The sequence below is a fragment of the Suillus plorans genome (assembly GCF_016647745.1).
Source record: "Suillus plorans strain S12 chromosome Unknown HD556scaffold_10, whole genome shotgun sequence".
Taxonomy (NCBI): Eukaryota; Fungi; Basidiomycota; class Agaricomycetes; order Boletales; family Suillaceae; genus Suillus; species Suillus plorans.
In genome coordinates this window covers 772,238-795,136 of record NW_024537394.1, presented here as the reverse complement: position 1 = coordinate 795,136, position 22,899 = coordinate 772,238, and the positions used below count along the sequence as shown (strand labels likewise).

The window sequence follows — 22,899 nt, the reverse complement described above, 5'->3', positions numbered from 1 at the left end:
GGTCCTTGTTCCACTCAAAAGCGCTGAGAGCAAACGGTGAGACTCGCTTGAGCAGCAACAAGATCCACCCATGATAAGGCAGTGACATGATCGTTTGTTGCAACCTCCCTAGGAACATTTTCGACGAGTAGGACGCAGGCTATGTATTCAGTCGTTACGAACCACTGACGAAAGTGCCAAGAGGAGTGGGTCTCTTCAAAGCCTTTCCCCTCGCACTTACTAATCGATACTTGCAGACCATGATCGTATTCCAGCAAATGTTCTATTGTGGAGATTTCAGGTATAACTTGATTGCGATATCATGTACAGTGGATAATACTTATCTGTGTTCTACGTTGTGACCAGCATCCGTCTGAGATCATGTCCGACCGAACGACATTCCGAGAAGCTGACTGATGCCACAGCCCGACTCCACGATAAGCATCTGTGACTTTTCACTCTGAAGACAGAACTAGATATATCTCCTCGAGCTCGCCCACATCTGTATCTGACTTTCTGACATCTAAGGAACGAACAATCGCCATGAGATGAATATTGGAGGTGAATGAAAAGATAAAGATAAAGTCCCCATTGTCGAAGAGGTTTAAGACGAAGACAGGCGCATCGAGGCCCCACCCTTCGATTTCCAACGAAGAGCTGGTATTCTTTCGGATGAAGTCAAACCTGTTCTGCAATAAAAGTATATTAACATGAACAGATTGGGTTCGAGTCCCACTCGTTCACTCATTACGACTGATTGTTCCTTGGATAGCATTTTTGATAGCGCAGCAGCATATGATTAATGGAAGGGATGGCTTCTGCTCACATAATGGGGGTTAGGGTATTGGAGTTATCGCAGTCGACTGAGTCCGCCGCCGGGCCTTGTCGCGTGGGTTGATTTGAATTGAATCGTGCCACATTCGTCATAATGCTAGCACCGCTAGACACAAACCGCTGGGATAGACACAGCACAATCCAGCACATGATGAGAAAAATAGCAGATTTTTCATATGCGGGGGCGGTTCCCCTTGTGCTCCCTTGTGTCATTTTCACGATCTAGCATATTATGAGTGCGTCCACTCTCGTACTGAAAGGAATCAGTGCAAAGCTTAGTCAGACAACACAGAGAATATGCCCGCTCCTGGGTGGAAACCTTCTCAAATCTCAGTCTCTCAGCGAGGCTCATTTCAAACCGCCACATTCACGGCATCCTCGCCTGCATTCACTGCGATGGGTCTCTTGCTTGCAATACCGCTCGCCACCTTTACGGCCTCATCAGCGACACTGCCCTCGCGTACAACCCATACGATGCCCCAGCGTTCTGCCTCATCTGCACCAATTATACGTCCGGTTAGGACGAGTTCCAAAGGGAAAAAGCCGTCTCTCAGGACGACATGCGCAGCTCTGATGGCTGTCTTTAAGTTGTTCGGCTTTGGAAATCTCCTGCTCAAGCCCTCAGGCTATAGACTGGACATACAGTGTACTCCTGCGCAATCTGCTATCTTCAACTAACTAGGGCAATTTGATATGCCTCGCTCTCACAACAGAACGTGCACCCATAATCCCAAAGTTCCTCTCGACTCATATCAACCCAAGGGCACCTCCATTTGTTCTCGAGGACGTGTTTGACGTCCCTCGACTCAGTCAAGCCATAGGGATTCACTTCAATGGCACGAAGTCGAGCATCCAGAAAGTCAGGTTCTCGATAATCTTGGTTGTTGGACTGTCTGGGAAACCGTTCAACAGCACATCGGGATTCCTGAACCACGACGAAGTCCCTCCCTGAACCTGCTCAAGCTCGGTGAGACGACTTCGAACATCCCTCTTCGGTGATTGAATGCATGGCCATCACAGATATTTCGTGGACGCGAACCCCAGCTTAGGTCGAGATAACACCTCCTAGCATACGTCACAATCATGCATCCTTTTGGTCTCTCGCATCACTCGGGTTTCCAGAGACTCGTTCGAAAAGCCTGGAGTTATCATTGACAAATCGTCCTTCTCAACACCAGGTTTCCCTTCCCCCGGACGATCACGTATTATGCTATGATTTCCTTTACTACATAGGTGCTCATCATACATGGGAATGGGGATTAGACTATATTCCTGCATGGAAATGTGTAGGCTGACACATGCGATGGACTGCAAGCATGGAAGATTGTTGATGCGCATGCCCGGCGCGCCATGAATGCACCAGTAAGTGAACCAACATCTCCCGTGAGTGAAAGTTTAGGGTATATGTTACTCTACAGATCTAATTTTTGATAGTATATATCGATCCACATACAGCATGGTGACTTCGGCCAACAATGCGAGGAGTTCCCAGTGGATCAGTGCTTCGTCCCGTTGTCTGTCATTGCGCGCAGGGTGTCCGAGCTTCGCACACGAAAAGGGATTAATGTCATACATGTTATCATGACGAGCGACGAAAGGGACTCGGAATGGTGGTCAGAGATTAGGGCATTGGGGTGGAACGTGGGTAGATTGTGCAGCGGAACAGACAGAGGAGATATATGGAAAATGGTGAGCCGATCGGATATCATATTTTCATTCTGACGGTGTGGCTGTTACCAGGCATCCGGTGTTCCTCGATGCCCATCATTCAGTCGAATGGAGCTGGCTTCTTTGGCACTCGTGGTTCCACGATGTCCACACTAGCTAGCCGCAGAGTACAGTTGTGGCATGACGGAGCCACTTCACTAATTTGACGGGGGTGGCCAGGCACGGACGACCACTGATGCTGATCGGATGCTAGACTTAAGACTATCTTGCGCTTTACAAATCATTGGCTACAATGCTCTTGTAGTTGTTGTTTATGATGCGCATAATGGTCACTCTCGGGCTCGAATTCACTGCAGGCGAAAGCAACAAAAGCTTAATCTTCTTGGTGCACAGTACTGGAAATGTTCCCTTCCTGACGGGGATCCTCAAGACGCACCATAGACATCCAGATACTTTATACTGGTCTACAGCGAGCCGTAAGGTAAGCGGTCATGAGACGTAAGACTCGAGCTTGAAAGTTTGTTGGAGAGGTGTGATACTCGCTTGATGTCTCGGTAGGGCTTGAAACTGTGAAGACAAATGTCGGACGCATGTAACCAGTGCAGTCGGTTATGACTGGTTGGGAGGAGACGGTGATGGCGAACTGCCTCTTATCTTGGGCGTCTATGGAAGCGAGGATGGTTAGCGTGGTGAAGCAACATAAAAACGCACAATACACGCACTTCTGTAACTTAGAGAAGGACACCCACAATCCCTCGGCCGTGCTCAACACCATCAACGTTCAACCTCCAGTAAAATGTCACAGCTCATTCCAAGCACCACACCCTTTCGAACTTTTGAAGATCACGAGGACGCCGTAAGGGCAGTCGCAGTGTTCCCCGATAAACGACGCATGATTACGGGTTCGGACGACCAGACACTTCGTCTTTGGGACTTGGAGACAGGTGTTGTGTTGAAGAAGGGCATAGCAGTTTGGTGCAGGCATTGGCGGTGTCACGAAATGGTCAAATAATAGCAAGTAGTGATGATGGTGGAGAAGTCATCGCCTGGCACGGTGAAACTGGCGAATCCATCACCCAACCCATCAAAGCCCACCCCGAAGCCATCACCTCGGTGGATTTTTCTCCGGATGGAATGGTGCTGGCCACTGCAGATTCATATGACTACACGGTCAAGTTTTGGAGTACCAAAACGTGGAAAATGCAAGGAGAACCAATCAAGTGTGACAGTTTTGTCCACTGCGCTCGATATTCGCCTTCTGGTGAACTTCTTGCCATCGCAACAACCTCCAATATCCAAATTTACAATACAGGCACAAGGGAACGCGTCGCATCTTTGACATGTGACAGGTCACACTGGCAGATGGAATGTGTCACTCGTGTGGACGCCCGATGGCACACGCCTTCTTTCAGGAGGTGATCGAGAGGATCCTACCGTACGAGAGTGGGACACATCAACCTGGCAGCAGGTCGGCCAGGGCTGGGAAGGCCACACTGACACTATTCACGTCATTGTCATTCATCCTGCTGGCACCCTCGTTGCTTCTGCATCTGATGACAAGCATGTCCGTCTCTGGCGGCTCTCAGATCAACGAACCATTGCTGTATTCCAGCATTCATCGACATCTCCCGCGACATGTGTCACGTTCTCTGTGGACGGCAAGCACATCCTCAGCGGAGGTTCTGATAAAAAGATCTCAGAATGGGCAGTACCAAAGGACGCTCATTCAAAGGCGAGTTTCCATTTCTGACTCTCATTACGCAATTTGAGCATCCTTCGTACAGATCCTTGACATCACAACAGCCCGCGATGCATGTCTAACTGGGGACTTGTCTATTGCCGAAGAGCTCCTCACCCAAGAGATCCACGCCAACGCCAACGACTTTACTTCATATGCCAATCGTTCGTTCGTTATGGCCCGGAAGCACGACTTGGAGCACGCCCTTGAAGATGCAATCAAGGTGAGATGGACTCACCCATCATTGTCCTCTTACGAAAGGCTAACTTTCATCCGTGATATAGTCAATCAACATTAGGCCATCGTTGATAGGCTTTATCTCGAAAGGAATCGCCCTCTGCGGAAAAGGTCACGTCCGGGAAGCAAGGGTAGCATTCGACGTTGCATCCATGTTCACGAACCAAAATTCAGAAACTAAGCAATTTCTTCTCCTGATCCAGGTACATCTAATCCGTCTCCTATGCTATCCGCTTCATTCGATATTCCAGGCCGTCGCACTCTTCAACGCAGATCAACACGAGGAAGCAATGCTGCTCATCAAAGACCTGGCTGTCGCTTGTCCGAATGTCGATCCTCTCGCGCGTCGTGTCGTGGAAGTGAGTGTCATGCGGCCACACTCGATCATCAATCCTGATATCTCAACTTACACAATAGACATATCGACGTGTTCAACTCGGAATTAAAGCTTTCGATGGCGCGCATCATGACGAAGCCGCTGATCACTTCACTGCCGCTGTTAGCTCAGACGCTTTCTCATCGAAATACATTCATTTCGTATACCAAGACTTGACCGTGGTGCGTCGACATGATGCATAAATAATGCTTCCCATAACCTAGTACTTTGTGCAGCTCTTCGGCTGGGATCTCGAGTTCTTATTGCTTACGACACACCAGAAACGGTGTCAGACTTTCCTTTCGGCAGGTAAACTCGACGAAGCCCTCGACTCACACAAATCCATGATGGACGCCATCGACGACATTGCGAAGGCCAGCTGTCTCGATTGGTCCAACGGCAAGTCTTCCGTCATGTCACCCACGACTAGCTCACCCGCATGTCACTTAGAGTTCAAGGAGAAATGCAGCACGCTCGCTGCGGACAACGACCGTATTCTTGGTGTATGTACCCCGTTCCTCACCTCTTTCGCTACTAACCATTATGCAGGCGGAGATCCCCGGGCAAGAACAAGATGGCTATGATGCAGAACCCAATTTTTTCCAAGGAATGCATCAAGTGGGTGCAAGAGCGTATCTTTCTGTTCTCTCGCTCATAATTCATCACAGCATTCTCAGATTTCCAGGCCAAGACTTCAACAGCGCTCTGGGCGCCTCAAAAGACTCAGGCTCGCTATGACGAGAAGCCCTCAGGAAGCTCCTGCACCTGCACCACCCACCACCTCCCCACCAGTCGCCGTCACCACCACAACCAAAACTCACTTACGATACCTATTCACCCGGTCACCCCATCATGCAACGCCGCCCGTTGTTGATGTTCCATTCGCGAAGGCTAAAGAAGTGGGTCAGGTCGATTCTTATCAGCGTATCTTGGTTGTCTGATGCGTAGATCTACAGCGTAATGCTGCTGCGGGTGCTCCTGGCCCAGACCCGGACATCGTACCTGATGAATATCTCGATACTACTGAACCGGACCCTGATACGCAACAGCAACAGCAACCACACCAGCAAGCAGTTGCAGTACATATAGACCCTGGCGAACATGGAGGCGGGAAGTCCTGTGTCTGCTGCTAACATGTTTCGATGTCCGTCGGACATTTAGGTTATACTATCACTTGTATTGTAACATGTACGTGGACAGCTGCTATTTTATCGATAGGTAATGACTATCCTTTAGATTTTTTGCAACGAGCAGATTCATACAATCAAACCTCCTGTAGCTGGATGAATATATACGTTTAGAGGGCATATATAAAAGCGAAATCTAAGTTGGTGGAACCTATATTGTGATGCGCAGCACTCGCAACTGATAAAATGAAGGTGAACTGCGTTCACATACTTGATTGTGGAAAAGCAATGACTCATTGCACAAGTTCTAGTAGGCTACATCGTTGTGAAGGCACTATCGATGGATTATCTCTCTCTGGGCAGAAGACTCGTTTCACCAATACTTACCCCAGCCGCTCTGCACTTCGCTCCTCGGACTTTACTCAGCTTCTATTTGAGACTGACTCTTGCAAGAATCCGAATACGCCGGGCCGTCAGCGTACGCCTCTCCAATGGACCAACTATGTATGTGCCGTTTGCTAGGGTGTCATCAGTAGATTGAGCTGCTGGATCCCGAGGCGGTTCGTGTTCTGCAGGTGCTAGCATGCAATTACATACTCAGGGCTAAAGAAGATATTCGCGTGCAAAGGGCCAGCGTTTCTTTGTTTCCTCATCATCGTCTCCCGATCAATCATCTCCACGGCCGTCGGGCCTGGACTGAATAGTTGCGGGCGCTTTGAGGGTGAGTATATTACTAGCACATTGAATAAGAACAACTCAGGTCGGACACTAGTTTGAGGTGATGGCTGACAGTTTTATCATTTCCGAAGAATGATTAACATTAATGATTACTGGGGCATTGTGATCGCCATGGTGAGCGGGCAGGTGGAGTCCGAGAATGCCCAGTGAACGTGAATGATGAGTAAGGTATAGTGGTGATGGGAGCAGTCGCGGTGGACAATATCGTTTGCTGGCGTGCGTCGAGACTGAGGAAATGAAAGTAAATCAAGACAAGCCCTTAAGTTGTTGTCCGGACTTAATGAGAAGAGTGCTTGGGTGGGAGGCGTCGCGTTCTGATTGTGGGTGAGAAGGTCTTAAATCAGCGCGAGTGAGACATACACAACGATGATGATGCGGCCTGCTAGCTATTTAGCACATCCTTGGTCGAAGCTTAGATCCTAGACTCATCGTGTACTCCCCTGACGGCCTTGCTGTAGTCCTGATCATACCGAGTCGTGCTATCGGACTTCAAGTGAGCGTTCAAGGTTTGGGGCTAATAGTTGTCCTCCACCTCCCTGGCAATTGAAAGGGACCTCATTCACAGCCCTCATAGCGGCAAGCACATCAAAACTGTATCATAGAACCACACGTCGAGTCCCAAAACCGTCCATTTCCGCTGTTGTTAAATGGATTTGTCAACACAATAATGAGACGATCATAGCAGTAGAACCTCCCAACGGTCGATGATACGGAGCTGATACAGAATCTGCGGCATCCTGGCTCTTCCTTAGACCAATATGTAGATATGCGGGCAACGGAAGTAATCATATATCATTACATCCTGTGATTCGATGACTTCGATGGTATGTGGCGATATACGTGACCATGCGACGAGACTTGTGTAGTTTTCTCTAAGAAAAATGAATATTAGTTGCTTCAAGTGGCGATGCGGAAAGCTCACCGACGTTTCGTTTCAAATAGCTCGATACCAGTGAGGCGGTCCATCCTTTCCCAGCGCCTCCTTCAAAGCCTTATATTTTGCCTCCGGCGGCGGGCGGGTTGACATTCGTTCTCCAACAGTAATAGGATCGTCACAGGCGAGGGCAATACACCAGAAATATTTGCCCTTGGGAGTCTTTATTCGACGAACTCTGGCGTAGGAGAGAACGCCCGTCTCTGCCATGACATCTATCGACGCAAGGCTGATGATATCATCCGAGTCTTCGGGTGTCTTGGCGGGCGGATAGCCCACATCAAGGGCTCGTTGGTGTAGCCAGCTATCGCTCACCAAATATCCATAGTATTTTACCATGACTGTTATGCATGAATTAGAATACAGACAGTTCGGACGCAACTGTATGCTCTCACCTTGGATCCGTAACAGTATTTGATTTCAACTTTGAACCAGGTGTAGCCCTTTTATATGGAGTGTCATGTGACAAGGCACGTGCTTCAGCCTCAGATGTGCGACCTGCGGTCTGTGGACCAGTGACAACTGGTGTATCGTCATTGTGTTCGCTTACTCATTGTTGCCCTCTTCTGTCTTTGGATTTGATCTCTTTGTTTCCTCTTCTTGGGATCAACTTCTGGCCACGTCATGATCTATCCGAACATACGGAAAATGTTGAGCCACCTGAGCAAACATCAAAATTTATCGGTTTTGTCTACCATAAATGCTGTACAATAGCATCTAGTCGGAATAACTCATTCTCAGCGATATAAAAATGAAGTCTGCACGACGTATATTAACATGCTAATTAGTCGCCGTACTTCGACACACCAGCCACACACTCATAATTCGCGATGGCCCCTGCCAGTGCTAGTAATCAATTACTGCCGCCAAAGGCTCGCTTGGAGACGTCATACGCGTTCTCTCGTACATTCAACTCCCGTAACATGGAATTCTATTGGTACCCACTGTGGTGTCAGATACTCTTCGATCTTGTGGCAGATGTGCCGAATTTGATTGTGGCGCCTCAATTTCCAGTTTGGATTGTGAAGCAGAATGACCAGCTTGAAGGTGCGAATGACGGTGATGATCCTGAGGAGGTGGAAGAAAGGGTAGCCCAGGGAGCCTCAGAGGGTGTTGCAGCAGGCACCCAGGTCCCTGCTAACAACCAAGAAGAACTCGAAGAAGGAGACCATGAGCCTGACTCGGAGGTTGGGAACATGTCTTTCGCATCGACGGTCCCGGAAAAGGATGCTGGGAGCGTTCTGGTGGATTTTGGCATCGTCCATCTCACAGCCGTGCCTCAAGCACAAGAGAAGCTTCGCTATGGAGGGTGGAGAATAACTGCAGCAAGTGCTTGCCTTCTCGTAGAAGTGAAGAGGTTTGTGAGTAGAAGTCTGAAGGATAAGGAGCTGGACGCAGAGATTCGGGCGCATATTCAGGAGGCTAGAATCGACCTGATATCACAAGCGGGACATCTCTTTATTCAAGATAAAACCAAGCAATCCGTCATGGCCATCGCCGCCGCAGGTAAGTTATTCATGCCGCAGATCTGTATTACGTACCATGACCGTCATATTACAGGTCCATACTGGAGTGGTACCACAATTCATCGTGGCGATGTTAAACGTACTATGCATCAGATCTCAAGCTACGACCCGAGCTATCGACCCCCTGGTGAAAAACTCGTTGACCGGAGGCCGAAGTGGAACAAGATTCTTCGCCTTGATGGCGCATCATCCACGGCAGCTTCTGAAGCCCGCTTACACACCATTTACAAGAAGATGAGGGATATGGGAGATCAAAAAACGAACACTAAGTAATGTAATGTTTTTGGGAGCGTTAATGAGATCTTGGGCTTTCAATGTTTGTTTTTGACCAGAATATCTCCATCGTGAAGATGATTCCGAACAACCGTTTCGACAGTAGTACCGACCAACTAGTGAGGGCAAAGCGAGCTCAGCAAGCCGCTGTGATAATAGATGGCCATGCCTGTCCACTTTCCAGATCATTTTACATAAAATGTAAACCACGCACGTTACACAGACCCATCAATGAATTATTATTTCGAGGATCTCAGTTCGCATCGAGGGTATTGTTTGATTGCAATCCGTTAGCTATGCGCTCTCAGTCCATAGTCTTTTGAAACGTGGTCACAGTGATTCTCACCATTATAAACAGTTTGACCGTACAACGAGGGCGTGCACAGACAGACAGGCAAGTGCGATAGCCATTGGAATGTTGTACAGATAAGTTTTATGACCGTCCGCCAGCTAAATGATCTAATCATGGCAACTAACACTACCCAGGGTGAAGCCCACCTCGTTTTCCACAGGGAGTCATAAACCAATAAACAACATGGATTACTACCGCGATGGTGAATATCAGATCAGGACTCAGGGAATATCTTCGACGAGTAGGTTACAGGCTATGAATTCAGACGTTAGGAACACGTCACGAAAGAAAAATCCACTCATCTGCCTCCACGACCCCCTAAGCGGTCGTCTGCCTGGAACATGCATTCTGTTAAGGAGATGAGCCACCCTTCAAGTCTGATAGATTGGCCTTCTCAACTCATCAGGGAAACGTAATTCATTACAGAGTGCTACAGAGCGCTCTCTGTAGCATTCTGCAACACAATCCAACCCGCTGATACTGTTCTGCGTGATTGGCGCGATGAAGGATGTGCTGAGTGGTAGGATTGGACGGGAAGTAGGGATATGGAGACTGCGAATAAAGTTGAGGCGAGACAGAAAGGAGAAACAGGAGAGTATGCAAGTCCTGGTTCCACTCAAAAGCGCTGAGGGAAAAAGGTGAGGCTCGCTTGAGCAGCAGCAAGATCCACGCATGATAAGGACTAATCGGCACTTGCACATGATCGTATTCCAGCAAATGTTCTATTGTGGAAATTTCAGATATAACTTGAATACGATATCATGTACAGTGGATAATAATACTTATCTGTGTGCTACGTTGTGACCAGCATCCCGTCTGAGATCATTTCCAACCGAACAACATTCCGGAAGCTGACTGATGCCACAGCCAGACTCCACGGTAACGTCTGTGAGGACAGAACCAGAGACATCTCCCTCGAGCTCGCCCACGTCGGTATCTTGCCTTCTGACATCTAAGGAACGAACAACCGCCATGAGATGAATATTGAAGGTGAATGGAAAGATAAAGTGCCCATTGTCGAAGATGTTTATGACGAAGACGGGCGCATCGAGGCCCCACCCTTCGATTTCCAACGAAGAGGGGCTATTCTTGACGAAGTCAAACCTGTTTTGCAATAAAATGATATATTAACATGAGCAGATTGGGTTAGAATCCCACTCGTTCACTCATTAATACATTACGATTGATTGTTCCTTGGATAGCGTTTTTGATAGCGCAGCAGCATTTGAAAAGAAAGGATGGCTTCTGCTCACATAATGGACGTTGGGGTATTGGAGATATCGCACTCGGCTGAGTCCGCCGTTGCAAAATTAGACGACCACTGCCTGGTCGCGCAGGTTGATTTGAATCGTGCCACATTCGTCATAGTGCTAACACCGCTAGACACAAACCGCTGGGATAGATGCGGACATCGTTATCTGGCTGAGCGCTGAAGGCCGATCAATCAACAATCAGATACCATTGCCTAACCTCGTTTGTAATAGTCTAGTGATGTAAACTTAGGCTCTGATGTCGAAAATCAAACCTAGATGATAGAATCAAAACAGGAAAGCACAGGGATGTTGACGACCGGGGTTCCCTCATACAGAACGCCCTTACGAGTGCGTCCACTCTGCCCTTCGTTTCTCAGCAAAAGCAGCCATGCCTAGCAAGATTGAAAGGAATCAGTGCAAAGTTTAGTCAAACAACACCGAAAATATGCCCACCCTCCTTCTGATCCTTGGTTGAAAACAAGGCATGGAATAACCGCTTCTCAAATCTCAGTCCCTCAGCGAGGCTCATTTCAAACGCTGCGTTCACAGCCTCCTTGCCTGCATTCACTGCGATGCGTCCCTTGCTTGCAATATCGCTCGCCACTTTTACGGCCTCATCAACGACACTGCCCCCGCGTACAACTCGTACGATGCCCCAGCGTTCTGCCTCGTCTGCACCAATTATACGTCCGGTGAGGACGAGTTCCATGGCACGCGATTTGCCGATGAGATGGGCGAGACGTTGGGTCCCGCCGCCGCCAGGGATGACTCCGAGATTGACCTCTGGTTGTCCAAGTTGTGCTGAAGGCGCTGCGAGAAGAATATCAGCCTGCAATGCAAGCTCCAAGCCACCTCCGAGCTAAAGGCAAGAATTCGAATGAAAACGTAATGATTGACAAATGAGTCCAAGAACATACGGCGTAACCGCTGACGGCTGCAATAACCGGCTTTTTAAGCTTAGTGATAACTTCCCAATCAGCGAGGAAGTTGGCGGTGTACGCTTCGGCGACTTCGGGAAAGTTTGTCAGAAAGGATTCAATAACTAAGGTCCTAAAGATATTCACAGGACTTGTCCTTCATTTCCTTGATGTCCGCACCAGCTGTGCATAAACAAGTCTAATCGAGTTCATGATCCGATTGACTGAGAAACACACCCGCAAACGCGCGTTCTGACCCAGTGAGGATTATAGCACCCACACTAGCATCCTCATCAGCCTCCTTCATCGCATCAGATATATCTTGAAAGTGCGCCGCATTGAGTGCATTGAGTGCCTTGGGTCTGTTCAGAGTGATGAGCGCCACGCCTGGGCTGGGCCGTGAGACAAGGACATTTGCGTATTCGCGCTGTACACGCCAACTGGTAGAGAAGAAACGAACGCTGCTGCTTGCATGGCGGAATGTTGAGCGGGAGAGTGCGACGAACGACATCGTGGACCGGAGACAACTGTGGGGAAGCTCCGAGCTCCGAATATGGCGTCAGACGGGCCGGAAAGTGGCCGAGTTCCGCCGCACGCTTTCAGGTTCAAGTATACAGAGGAAGATCTGGGATGCTACAGGTAACAGCTGTAAGTAATCGAGGTCGTTTCTCCTCTTGAGTGGTCCACCAAACAGTAGCCATCGATGCTGTCGTCGCGCTCTTGCATGATCATGATGATCACAGGTGACAGTTATACTTCCTGCTGAATCAGTGCTGATATGTCGTTCCTGGTTACTGTGGAAATTTTAGACTTGCCAATGATGACAATCGGGGTTATCACCGAACGAGCACCTCGTCTGTCATGGAGCACGATAAGCAATCGGAGGTCCTTAGCTCGTGAGTAGCTCAGTCAGCCATCGAACTTCGTCAGCCGTTGCAAACTGAATATTTCCCAATGCAGTCTTCTCCAAAAGCAGAGCGAAATTCTCGAAGTCCTTAAGCGCGCAGAACTAGAGAAAGCGGACAAGGACGTCCGATCACAGTTCTGGGAAACATATGAGGTGGTAGCAGAGGAGGTCGACAGCGAGTTCCTGGAGCGGTACAATGGTGATATCGATATCATCCCTACTTTTGTGCGTTTCCTTTCTCAGAACAGTTTGCGAACCATCCAAATGCAATCTCACAGGCGGGTCTCTTCTCAGCTGTCACCACCTCCTTCATAATTGCGTCACAACCTAATCCAGGAGACACCACCAACGCACTGCTGGTCCAACTCATATTACTTGCGGCAAATGGTACTTCGGCACCCCAAAGCATTACGCTTCCGCAACCAGCAGGGTACTCGTCTAGTAATGTTTGGGCTCAAAGCCTAGCCTACGCTAGTCTTTTACTTAGCCTCTTTGCTGCCTTTGGTGCCATCCTGGGCAAACAGTGGTTAGGCTATTACAAGTCCAACAGATACGGTCATGGTTCCATGGAGGAACGTGGAAGGAGACGGCAACAGAAGATGGAAGCACTAAGGACGTGGTACTTTGATGCCGTGGTTCAGTCATTCCCGGCGTTGTTGCAGGTTTCGTTGTTCCTTTTCGGCGCCTCCCTCAGCATCAACTTGTGGTCTCAGCAACAGACAATCGCATATGTCATCATCTGCATCACATTGTTTGGCGTTATGCTTTACGGATTCACCGTCTTCGCGTCCCTCATGTCCTCGGATTGTCCCTTTCAGACGCCTGTGTCTGTCGTCATCAGACTTACTTGTCAACTCATTGTAATTCGCATGGTTCAGTTCCATGATCTATACCATTTGCGATATGTTCCGCGATGCATTGGATTAGGCGTGGCACTCGGAAAGTCGCTTCTCGCGGGATTTGCTAGTGCCAGAAGCATGCTGTCTGCTCTTCGAACGGTCACCAGTTCTTGTTTACGTTCCATCCGAGCTCTGCGATCCTCGCAGACCCGTGCTCCTTTGATCTGCGATCTCGAGTTTGGCAAACGTCTCTCTGAAGCAACGGAGTCGTACCTTCCCGCAATTTCTCTGTCGTACGAATTTCCGGCCGTCTCCGTAGCATCTTCGGATGCTCCTTCCGTAAAATGGTTGCTCGAAACATCCACAGATCCCAACGTATTCATTGCAGCTTGCCAGCTGGTCCCCGAAGTTGAATGGCCATTCGATTTTGATGTTTCCGGTATAATTTCTCTCCTGCATCGCAGCCTTGGAAGCTGTTTCGACACTAAAGATCGGCTGTTAGCGCCAGCGAAAGAACGAGCTCTAGCTTGCGCAACAGCTCTGGTCCATCTCAGTGGAAGGGAATACCTTCGACTGGACGGGGAGTATTATTCTGCTGCGCAATGGCCTTCTCAGCCTAGATATCTTCACTTCTGGCACCTCCTCAGCCAAGAATCGCTGGATGCTGATTATGCATTGAAGATCAACCTTGGACAGAAGTGGATAGCTGATTACACCTATCGATTCTTCCGGGATACGCCAAAATTCTCTTCAGCGTCTGACGCTACCTTGTTGTGGCTTTCCCAAGTCCTTCCATATGTTTTCCTCCTTCATAAAGACATCGACGAGCTCGCGCAAATGGAGGATCTAGCATTGAGTATTATCTCGATGCTCCTTGAAGCCAAGATACCGAATAAAGCCCCGTCAGCTCAGGTGCTCGCTAATTGTACACTTCTTGCTGGCATCTTACTCGGGCTAAACGTCGACAAAATGATACTCGTGAAGGTGGACAAAAGGTATGGCAATTGTTTTATTTCCGTCAGGTCGCCTATCTGACAGCGACCGAAGTGCTGCTATCGATGTACTTGTCACTAAACTCCTCGCTTGTCTACAAGGTTGCGTTGATGGAGCACATCCGCAACATTACGCTTCCAGAGCCAAGAAATGTCTCCCACATGCCCTTCGCATCATTGAGCTGACAGGGGCAGTTCCCCTTGACGGCTCGTTTTTCCGAGCGGGTCTTGCTTGCTGCAAAGAAATTTTCCTCGGATGCTCAGCGCTATCTGACAACGAAACTGAGGACTCAGAAGATATGCAGAGACGCTTGTTCGAAGCAGGAGCTGCGCTGCACACAGCTATCTGCATCCCTCAAGGCCCTCTGGGATACGTCTACCAGCCAGACGACTCATTCCTGTATTGGTATGGGGAGTTTACCTGGGCGCACGATGCCCGTTCTTCCCATGAATTTGAGTGGCTCATTGATTATATTTGCGAACTGCGCGAGCTCGAGGGTTATGAAGTGGAGGATACTCTTGCGGATGCACTCCTGGCACTTAGTGCTATGAAGAGTCTCGGAAGTCGAACAAGAGAGGCAGCTTATTTGGAAGCCCTCTTGTGGTCTATGGGGCCGGAACAGCCTGCCCGGTTGCGTTATGCTGCCTTGCGTGCTACATACGAAACGCGAAGAACACTACTAGCTGCCATAGGAGATACAGATGGCTATGCTAATTTACGGGAGAAACTACTTGCGCTTTCCCCCGCCATCCTCACCGCTATCTCCCCTAGTGTGGAAGGTAGCCACGGTGTCTTGTTCGATGAAGGACGTGATGGAACTTACTTGAAACTCCTCTTTACCCTTGTAAAGAATCCTGCGTGGTGCAGTCGCCTTTCCCTAGACGACCACATCAACAGGTGCATTAGTCTGATGGCGGAAGCCGCGGACAGCAACCCTCACGCATTCTACCTTGCCGGTATTTTCCTGCGGATCACGGCTGTCTCAAAGGTTTTGGAACTTCCACTCGATGATATGTTCTCAAGGGCGAAATTATCGCCACTCGTCCCTGGCGCATGGGATGCATTCCCTAGCGTGTATCTCTCAGGCAACGATGATTGTGTGGAAATCTTGCCAGACCTTACAGAGTTGACGCTTGAATACATTCCGTTGGACAGATTTGCACTTGAAACGCTTCATGAGCGAATAGACTGGGTGCTAGATGTCCTGAGAAAGTACTCAGAGCCTGAGAGTGTTATTTCCGCGGTGGAAACATTATTAAAGGTGGTCAGAACCAGGTTAAACTCACCGCTTGTGAGTATATGATTCATGATGGACAGTTTGATTTACACGTACGTCTAATCTATGTATATATGTGTGTAACTGAACTACTTGACATTGCAACATTTGCGATGCTCGTGTTCGGGCCGTCCAAGCTTGCCTTATGCGGCCCGCTACAGATGTTTTTACTGGATATGCTCCCAACTGAGCTGGAAGTCCGAAGTCTAGGCTCTCAGTGATGAATCGTTCATGATCGCTCAACATGGAATTTGCGGATATGACATGGAACATCGATATCGAGATATCATGAATATGACGCCGATTCCGGAACTGCTGGGTTAATGCTCATGATGCCGGCTGCCTTTCTGAATGTTCTTCTGTCTGATCGACGTCGGTACTACCATCTCCAACTCAACAGCAGCATTACCACGATAATTGAATTCATGTGGCGACGCCGGACCGACACATTCTTTGACGGCAAGCTGAGAAGAAAGTCTTCAAACGTGAACTCCCAGCATCAGGGGGACGTAATTCCTCACAGCGTGCTACAGAATGCTACAGAACGCTCTGTAGCATTCTGTGGTGCAATCCAACCCGCTGATTAGGCTATGACGCCTTTCCTGCAGTCCTGATCACACCGAGGATCATGCTATCGGAGTTCAAGATTTGGGGTTAATAGTTGTCCTTGGCCTCCCTGGCACTCGAAAGGGACCTCCGTTTTCGTACATTCACAGCCCTTGTAGCGGCGAGCACATCAAAACTCTATCATGGAACCACCCGTCGAGCCCTAAAAACGTCCGTTTTCCCTCCGCTGTTGAATGGATTTGTCAAGACAATAATACGAGGCGATTGTGGCGGCAGAACCATCCAATTGTCTATGATAGGTAGGAAGTCTCCTGAATCTACGACCTTGGCAGATCTTCGCTTTATTGAACAGGGTCGGGAATGCGTACGGAGAATAGTTCAGGCAACGGTGGTGATTGAAAGAATGCATCACTCATGATTGGTGCGGATTGTTCCATAGGTCAGTGTGTGCAGTTGTGGTCTTTCCAAAGGCATCCAGATTACTGTGATCGCTTGTACTCTCAACCTTTATTGGCTTGGATGTTACCGGGGGGAACAGCATGTCATCCCGTTCTTGGCGATATTCGTCTCAAAGCCAAGGGCCTTGAGAAAGTCGTGTGTGCTGTGAGGGAATCCGCTAGCATGCCTTTGGCACCAACCTGAACCAGTCCAGCGAAGGTGCTGCGACGTGGACCATATTGTGTGATGGTGCTAGTTGAACTGGTAACTACATATTGGGCGCGTCGAGTCACGTGAATCATCATAATCAACTCGCTGCTGCTCTAACGAGTCACGACTAAGACTCTCTTGAAGCGCTTCTTGCAAATAGTTGCCATCTCGACAGAGTTTTGATGTCTGCATACGGTACTACGCGCCATCACGGTCAACCGTCTGCGAATTCAACTCCAGCATCAACAACTCTTTTTCGCCGCCTGACATGGGAGGGTACCGTTCCCCTTGAAATTCGCGTAGACTCAAAAGAGTTACCAGCGAATTCTGATCGCGGGCTGGAATGTTATTATATTCAAGCTCCTCGTGTCAGTTACTTGCCTCTTCTCATGCCTGAGATACGACGATTCTTGATGGATGTCGTATTCGATGAGGCAGCTGGAAAGATGCTTAAGGAGGAAGAATGGTGGTTCGAGAGCGAGGAAGGTACGCTGTTGAAGTGGTTAGTTTCAGACCCTTGTAACGCGGTACACGATGTATCCTGAACATAATCTTCTGGTAGGCACTGGCCGATAGGGCTGATCTACGATAATCACATCATCTCTGCCTCAATTCGGCCTCCGTCTCAGACTTCCACATCTCATTACAATCTGCAAGTGACTCCCTTGAAGCTCATTCTCCACCTTGCATCACCTCCCACAGAGAAGCTTCTTCTCTCGCCTTCTGCCGAGTCGTGTAAACAAGCTTTTATGGGGCAGCTCAAGGAGGCAGACTTCATACGATGGGGAAACACGAAGCGCATGACAGGTCTCCGGAAGCAAGACCAGGATGGTATCTGGGAAGGCATCAAAGAACGTGAGCCAGCCGTTTTATTGCGTGTATGCGCAATTCAGGATGCTCGTCATTTCTAGATAACTTCGAGGACTATTGGCGCGTAGCATCTAAGGTAGTGCCTACAACCGCACCTGCGCGGTCGAACTCTCCACCACCTTCCACAAATCCATCGATGCATGCAAGGCCACCATCTACAGACCCGCAGAGTGCATCGGACCGCGATAATGCTTATAACGTTCGCAGTGTCCCAGTTAGGTTGTATTTACCTGACGGGCCCGTGATGCAAGACGTTGTCTCTCCGACCCTTGAAGATGGTATGTTTCTCTCCAAAGGATTGCCAGTAAAGGATTGTTGGAACTGATCGAGTTACTAAATAGGCTCGGCGCATACCTTAGTGCATTATCTATCTACGCATCTTCCCCTCCTCTTTCCACCTGCGCCATATTCTGGCCCAGAACTTGCTTATGCTATGATGCATGGTGTGCTGGTACCTCCTGATGCGGAGATGGCATGGCTAGGGGCTTGTATGGCGGGTGCAGATGGATGGGTAAGTCTTTGCGTAGGAATTGTACGGTAGGCGATTGTAGTGCATTTTCTACTGACCTCCTGTTCTGGGCGATGGCATGTATGAGATACCCTTTCTCCACTGTAGTGTGAAGTCAGGCCACATCTTTCGAGAACTTTCTTGTTGGAGAAATTTCACACCAGCAAATTTAAATTTCCCCCGTCGGTCAGTTCCCGGTCATTTTGCGTCCGTGATTCTGTTTCACTGGAATGTCACCTGAAAAACCACCCGCGGGCTGCATTGATACAACCTCCTCGGTCCTGATCAGTAACTCACAACAACAAGATCATGTGGAGAGTTGATCTCACGTATTTAAAACGCCTCAAAGTCCGTGACACTCGCTAAATGTTGACTACCACATACGGGCTGTAGTAACACTCTTACACTGTTTGCGACCATCATATCGCAGCGGTGGCGCAAGGTTAAACTTTCAACCCTGTTAAAACATTATGCCTCAGCGCTCAGAATGACAGGGTCGGGGAGCTTGCCGCGAAACTACACATACAATCAACCCCTGACGCATGAAGTTTGCCGGTCGGCGGGGATGAACAAGCTTAAAATTATAAAAGACACACAGTCGCCGGCGTCACGGTTTTACGCGACCAGCCTCGCCGAGAAGCCCACCGTGCCTAAATCGGATTGGCCTTAGACCACCGACCCTTCTGCATTGAAACACGGGACTACTTGCAAGAGAACTGTATACCCAGCCTCCAGGGCGCAGGCATGCATTCATTCCGGGATACTGCTACCTCGTAATAATTGAGCCCGTTCTATTGTGCGGTGCAAGACTAAGATTTTAAATTTCACAACCTAACTCTACTGCGCACCGCCGGCATATGTATTATGTACCTGCGAATCATGCACTTGTCAGTTCGTCCCTCGAGCGCAGCCGCAGCCGCAGTGCGGAATGACGGACACTCATTCCAGATGCAGTCGTTCCAGCACTTCCATTCTCGTTATGCACTCGACAAAAGCCGTCGGAACATATACTGGACAGTTCTGAACATATACACATTGGCGCTAACAGTCACCGAACCCCGGGCTCTGGAAGTAGCCGTGTACTATGATTGGTGAGGTAAGAGTAGGTAAGTAGTTTAATCGCCCTGCTTAGTCTTGTAGCCATGCATCAGACCATTTGATAGAAAAAAGTCAGCTGTTCCTCAAATACAGCATGGTCCCGACTTACAGGTCTGCAATTGGAAGAAAAAAAATAGAACACTTCCCATTCCGAACAGCCCGTCCAGAAAGTCCTCGGAAGTCGAGGATTTCTTAGTCAGTGCCAGTGCATCATGTCACCGAGCACGAGCCTTCAGCTTCAGCGCTTAACTTCAGCGTTACAGCGCATCATTTGACCGTTTTCTTGTCCTGTCTTAAATCTTTTTCGTGATTAAGCTTCGCGATTAGGCTAAATAAATACAAAGTTAGCTCACAAACGTGGGATAGCATGTTTCAAACCCTGTTTCCGCATCGGCACAACTCGGCCGCCGACCACTTTGTAAGTAAAAACGCAAACTTAAATGCGCGAACTACGGGACTGGGGAGCGTAGGAGCGTTTGATCGGCGTACGATTGATCTATGGGGAGTAAACCAACTGCCGATCTTGAGCATGATGGTGATGTTGATGATCGACCTTCCCATGGTGATGTGCCGCAGCATATATGCACAGGTTAGCTGACAATGATGCAAACTCGTGGAGCAGATGTTCTTGCACGTTGTTTCAACTTTGGAAATTCTGTGTATACAGGGATGTGATTGTAATCAATGTAACATGCAGTCTGGTGGTATTATTGATGTGAGTTGATATATATGTCAGGTTAATAAATAAAGGCAGCACGAAATATATGGTCAACGAAGGAAGCCTGCCAGCGGTCTCCGAGTGGAATGAGAAACCCAAAGGTCTTCCCAAAGGCTTAACCAAGGCAAGAGGGGCATAAGCATTGAAGTTAAATGACAAAGCAAGATTTTGGCATGGCTGGTGCAGCGGGCGTAAAAATCGGTCGACCGTTAAAATTACCCCGACACTTGGTTATGATTAGGGTGGTTTGAATCACAACAAGCCTGAGAACTCACAAGCTGATGAGGCGTACAACTGAGAGACACTTTGCCATGTCAAACGAAGACGATTTTGGTAACTGTCATAAGGGCTCATCTGCCTGGTGGATTCTTCAGACAGTCCTATAGCCATTGCGGTTCTCATGGCAAGCTGATCGTTTGTCAGAAACGAGCTAGCCAAACATTCCAATTTCACTCACATCACCGTATTGTCGGAATCCTAGGAGCCAAGCATTTAGCCGATGAACACGGGAAACATTCCCGGTACTTACCAAGAAGCCGACCAGTTTTGTATTCTGTCCATGCCAGGGTGATGACAGCGTGAAGAACATCGAGAGATGGTTGGTTAAGTGCCGCGGACAACAACTCCTACTCATTCCATTAGATCAGCAGGACCCACACACACGATCACGAACCTTGGCATTCTCACAGAAAATATCTGCGACGTTCTGGGGACCACGCGCGACAACATCCGGTATGTCAGAGAACCTGTTTGATCTCGTTCATATACAAGTTGAGTGCATCGCAGAAGACAGACCTTGCGCCGAGTGCTGCAATACAGTTGGAGAGTAGAGGGGATAGAGTCTGGTGTCGGAATTTTTCATATAGGTCATCGTAAGTCATGAACGCGCATTGGCTGCCAAGTTGACTGATGAATATCTGGATGAAATGGGGCATCCAGCTGCGTTGTGGCATCTGAGGATTCATGGGGTCGAAGACTTGAGTTGGCCGGTAGCCACTCGATGTGGTATGGGAACGACCCAATGCCTGACCTGGACCAGGAGTTCCATATCGACGAGTGTGCTCATCACCTGCAGTTGTATGTCTTCCATGGCCATGTCAATGAGTGTTGATATCTGAGAGTGTGGATGTATTACCTATGAGTTGTAGGAGGCCTTGAATGATCTGGATAACTTTGATATCGACCATGATCTGTGGATGATGTTCCTGGTGGCGAGTAGGACGGAGAGCGAGACATGGAGTTGGCATATCCCTGCGATGGTGGCGTGTGCGCGGTCGATGCCGGGGTGGCGTGCTCATTTGCACCACCCGAACTGGAGCGCTCTGAAGACTCTGAAGCCGTGATCGTTGGTCTACTCGATAATCCATGGTATGTTGGCGAGGAACTGGGGCCCGCGATGGCTCGACTGCGCTCGGCAAAATATCGTTCGCGATCGCGAAACTTGCATGGAATTTTCGCTGCCTTGCAGGCCTCACATTGTGTCTCGGGGGATGACTGCAGACACTTGATTTTTTTGAGGCGGCTAGAAGAGGGACAAGGTGAAAGGTCAACATGGATTACTTGATGGAGATTTGAATGGGCAGTACCAGTTATCACAAGAAGTCACAAGACGCGGGCGTTTCTTGTGACCTTGGGTCTCTTGAGGGGACTCGATAATGAATTGAAAACCATCCATGGTAAAGTGAATAATCCAAAAGCCAGAATAGCCCGGATTTATATATCACACAGCCTAAATACCTCGAGGCCGTTGTGTGAGATCTGTCCACGAAGAAAGTCAGATCAAAAGTGAATTATCGCTGATTTCCCGTGCCCATACACGGTCCATAAGCGACAATGGATCGGGCCTCTTACCCAACAGAACGTCGCCATTAACCCAGCATTTCAACGATCTAGCAGATGCTATTAGTCAATCCGTGAATGGCCGTTTCTTCTGGTTTCATATCGTAATAGGATTGACAATCAGTACAAAGCACTTAATCATTGATGGCAAAAAAAAAACGTGCGGGAAATATCACTTACTAGTCGCATCACAAAAGCTCTAGACTGTTACACGTCATAAAGCAGCAGTCCGATTATCGCCTTCTAATTTGACCTACGGGAGTGCCCGGCTCCTTGATGGGCCTGCCAGTGCGTAGTGCGCAAGGCCGCTCATCGCCTCCTACAGGCACTTTGGAGGGACTTGGGTCTGATTTTCACACCGTATCCAGGTATTTTCCAGCGCAGCCACATGTCTTTCGTCCAAGGGTTTTTGCTGTGCTGACTAAATTGATCGCATCAGATAATATTCCGCAGTAACCGAACGATTTGCTACAATTTGTCTCCCAATTCGTCTGGCCCAATCATCTAAACCAAAAAATCACATCACCACCAAGTCAGAGTAAGCGCAGGACAGGCCGCGTGGTACCCGGGCTCAACGGAACAGAAGTCAGCCAGAGTCAGGTGTCCTCGGATCAATAATTTCGAACCATAACTCAAACAGTTCACTATTATTGCACATCAACGTAAGCTAAGCTTAATACAAAC

General features: G+C 48.8%; 10 protein-coding genes across 10 annotated transcripts; 7 read left to right on the top strand and 3 right to left on the bottom strand.

The window, feature by feature from the left end:
• Nucleotides 1-2,247: 2,247 nt before the first annotated feature.
• Nucleotides 2,248-2,662, top strand: HD556DRAFT_1345991 (uncharacterized protein; the record flags this gene model as incomplete). Its single annotated transcript, XM_041302242.1, has 2 exons — nucleotides 2,248-2,510; nucleotides 2,557-2,662. A coding segment is annotated over one exon (215 nt), but the record flags the coding sequence as incomplete, so codon positions are not given.
• On the top strand, nucleotides 2,485-3,045 carry HD556DRAFT_1345985 (uncharacterized protein). Its single transcript, XM_041302241.1, is given in 3 exon segments — nucleotides 2,485-2,876; nucleotides 2,918-2,942; nucleotides 2,953-3,045. 1 exon segment carries the CDS (start codon nucleotides 2,493-2,495, stop codon nucleotides 2,685-2,687), a length of 195 nt encoding a protein of 64 aa, XP_041164144.1. The 5' UTR covers nucleotides 2,485-2,492; the 3' UTR covers nucleotides 2,688-2,876; nucleotides 2,918-2,942; nucleotides 2,953-3,045.
• Nucleotides 3,046-5,140: 2,095 nt separating this feature from the next.
• HD556DRAFT_76766 (uncharacterized protein) lies at nucleotides 5,141-6,136 on the top strand. The gene is made up of 5 exons (XM_041311565.1): nucleotides 5,141-5,231; nucleotides 5,283-5,450; nucleotides 5,501-5,731; nucleotides 5,789-6,020; nucleotides 6,087-6,136. Exons 2-4 carry the CDS (start codon nucleotides 5,376-5,378, stop codon nucleotides 5,963-5,965), a joined length of 483 nt encoding a protein of 160 aa, XP_041164143.1. The 5' UTR covers nucleotides 5,141-5,231; nucleotides 5,283-5,375; the 3' UTR covers nucleotides 5,966-6,020; nucleotides 6,087-6,136.
• A 1,495-nt stretch (nucleotides 6,137-7,631) lies between these two features.
• Nucleotides 7,632-7,970, bottom strand: HD556DRAFT_1305427 (uncharacterized protein; the record flags this gene model as incomplete). Its single annotated transcript, XM_041299774.1, has 1 exon — nucleotides 7,632-7,970. The coding sequence occupies one exon, from the start codon at nucleotides 7,968-7,970 to the stop codon at nucleotides 7,632-7,634; it is 339 nt and encodes a 112-aa protein (XP_041164142.1).
• A 390-nt stretch (nucleotides 7,971-8,360) lies between these two features.
• On the top strand, nucleotides 8,361-9,735 carry HD556DRAFT_75063 (uncharacterized protein). Its single transcript, XM_041311501.1, has 2 exons — nucleotides 8,361-9,137; nucleotides 9,192-9,735. The coding sequence occupies exons 1-2, from the start codon at nucleotides 8,462-8,464 to the stop codon at nucleotides 9,428-9,430; spliced, it is 915 nt and encodes a 304-aa protein (XP_041164141.1). The 5' UTR covers nucleotides 8,361-8,461; the 3' UTR covers nucleotides 9,431-9,735.
• Nucleotides 9,736-11,377: 1,642 nt separating this feature from the next.
• HD556DRAFT_1430591 (ClpP/crotonase-like domain-containing protein) lies at nucleotides 11,378-12,463 on the bottom strand (the record flags this gene model as incomplete). The annotated part of the gene is made up of 5 exons (XM_041304923.1): nucleotides 11,378-11,427; nucleotides 11,489-11,894; nucleotides 11,953-12,044; nucleotides 12,100-12,135; nucleotides 12,190-12,463. 5 exons carry the CDS (start codon nucleotides 12,461-12,463, stop codon nucleotides 11,378-11,380), a joined length of 858 nt encoding a protein of 285 aa, XP_041164140.1.
• A 513-nt stretch (nucleotides 12,464-12,976) lies between these two features.
• On the top strand, nucleotides 12,977-13,386 carry HD556DRAFT_1193567 (uncharacterized protein; the record flags this gene model as incomplete). Its single annotated transcript, XM_041296232.1, has 2 exons — nucleotides 12,977-13,084; nucleotides 13,138-13,386. Coding segments are annotated over 2 exons (357 nt in total), but the record flags the coding sequence as incomplete, so codon positions are not given.
• An 877-nt stretch (nucleotides 13,387-14,263) lies between these two features.
• On the top strand, nucleotides 14,264-16,198 carry HD556DRAFT_75895 (uncharacterized protein). The gene is made up of 3 exons (XM_041311528.1): nucleotides 14,264-14,441; nucleotides 14,665-14,693; nucleotides 14,746-16,198. Exons 2-3 carry the CDS (start codon nucleotides 14,668-14,670, stop codon nucleotides 15,992-15,994), a joined length of 1,275 nt encoding a protein of 424 aa, XP_041164138.1. The 5' UTR covers nucleotides 14,264-14,441; nucleotides 14,665-14,667; the 3' UTR covers nucleotides 15,995-16,198.
• A 1,065-nt stretch (nucleotides 16,199-17,263) lies between these two features.
• HD556DRAFT_75073 (autophagy-related protein) lies at nucleotides 17,264-18,908 on the top strand. The gene is made up of 4 exons (XM_041311502.1): nucleotides 17,264-17,684; nucleotides 17,745-18,037; nucleotides 18,094-18,330; nucleotides 18,394-18,908. Exons 1-4 carry the CDS (start codon nucleotides 17,365-17,367, stop codon nucleotides 18,591-18,593), a joined length of 1,050 nt encoding a protein of 349 aa, XP_041164137.1. The 5' UTR covers nucleotides 17,264-17,364; the 3' UTR covers nucleotides 18,594-18,908.
• A 1,683-nt stretch (nucleotides 18,909-20,591) lies between these two features.
• Nucleotides 20,592-22,051, bottom strand: HD556DRAFT_1439583 (uncharacterized protein; the record flags this gene model as incomplete). The annotated part of the gene is made up of 8 exons (XM_041305978.1): nucleotides 20,592-20,602; nucleotides 20,652-20,784; nucleotides 20,834-20,853; nucleotides 20,906-21,002; nucleotides 21,050-21,122; nucleotides 21,172-21,459; nucleotides 21,512-21,898; nucleotides 21,963-22,051. The coding sequence occupies 8 exons, from the start codon at nucleotides 22,049-22,051 to the stop codon at nucleotides 20,592-20,594; spliced, it is 1,098 nt and encodes a 365-aa protein (XP_041164136.1).
• Nucleotides 22,052-22,899: the final 848 nt, after the last annotated feature.

Bases quoted from the DNA above. Each gene is read 5' to 3' on its own strand.
- HD556DRAFT_75895 (XM_041311528.1), top strand. From the start codon at position 14,668: ATGATACTCGTGAAGGTGGACAAAAG. The intron at 14,694-14,745 runs GTATGGCAATTG...CAGCGACCGAAG, and splicing joins CTCGTGAAGGTGGACAAAAG to TGCTGCTATCGATGTACTTG.
- HD556DRAFT_75063 (XM_041311501.1), top strand. From the start codon at position 8,462: ATGGCCCCTGCCAGTGCTAGTAATCAATTACTGCCGCCAAAGGCTCGC. The intron at 9,138-9,191 runs GTAAGTTATTCA...GTCATATTACAG, and splicing joins CATGGCCATCGCCGCCGCAG to GTCCATACTGGAGTGGTACC.
- HD556DRAFT_1345985 (XM_041302241.1), top strand. From the start codon at position 2,493: ATGGAAAATGGTGAGCCGATCGGATATCATATTTTCATTCTGACGGTG.
- HD556DRAFT_75073 (XM_041311502.1), top strand. From the start codon at position 17,365: ATGTCTGCATACGGTACTACGCGCCATCACGGTCAACCGTCTGCGAAT. The intron at 18,038-18,093 runs GTGAGCCAGCCG...CGTCATTTCTAG, and splicing joins CTGGGAAGGCATCAAAGAAC to ATAACTTCGAGGACTATTGG. The intron at 18,331-18,393 runs GTATGTTTCTCT...GTTACTAAATAG, and splicing joins CTCTCCGACCCTTGAAGATG to GCTCGGCGCATACCTTAGTG.
- HD556DRAFT_76766 (XM_041311565.1), top strand. From the start codon at position 5,376: ATGCAGGCGGAGATCCCCGGGCAAGAACAAGATGGCTATGATGCAGAA. The intron at 5,451-5,500 runs GTGGGTGCAAGA...AATTCATCACAG, and splicing joins TTTTCCAAGGAATGCATCAA to CATTCTCAGATTTCCAGGCC. The intron at 5,732-5,788 runs GTGGGTCAGGTC...GTAGATCTACAG, and splicing joins CATTCGCGAAGGCTAAAGAA to CGTAATGCTGCTGCGGGTGC.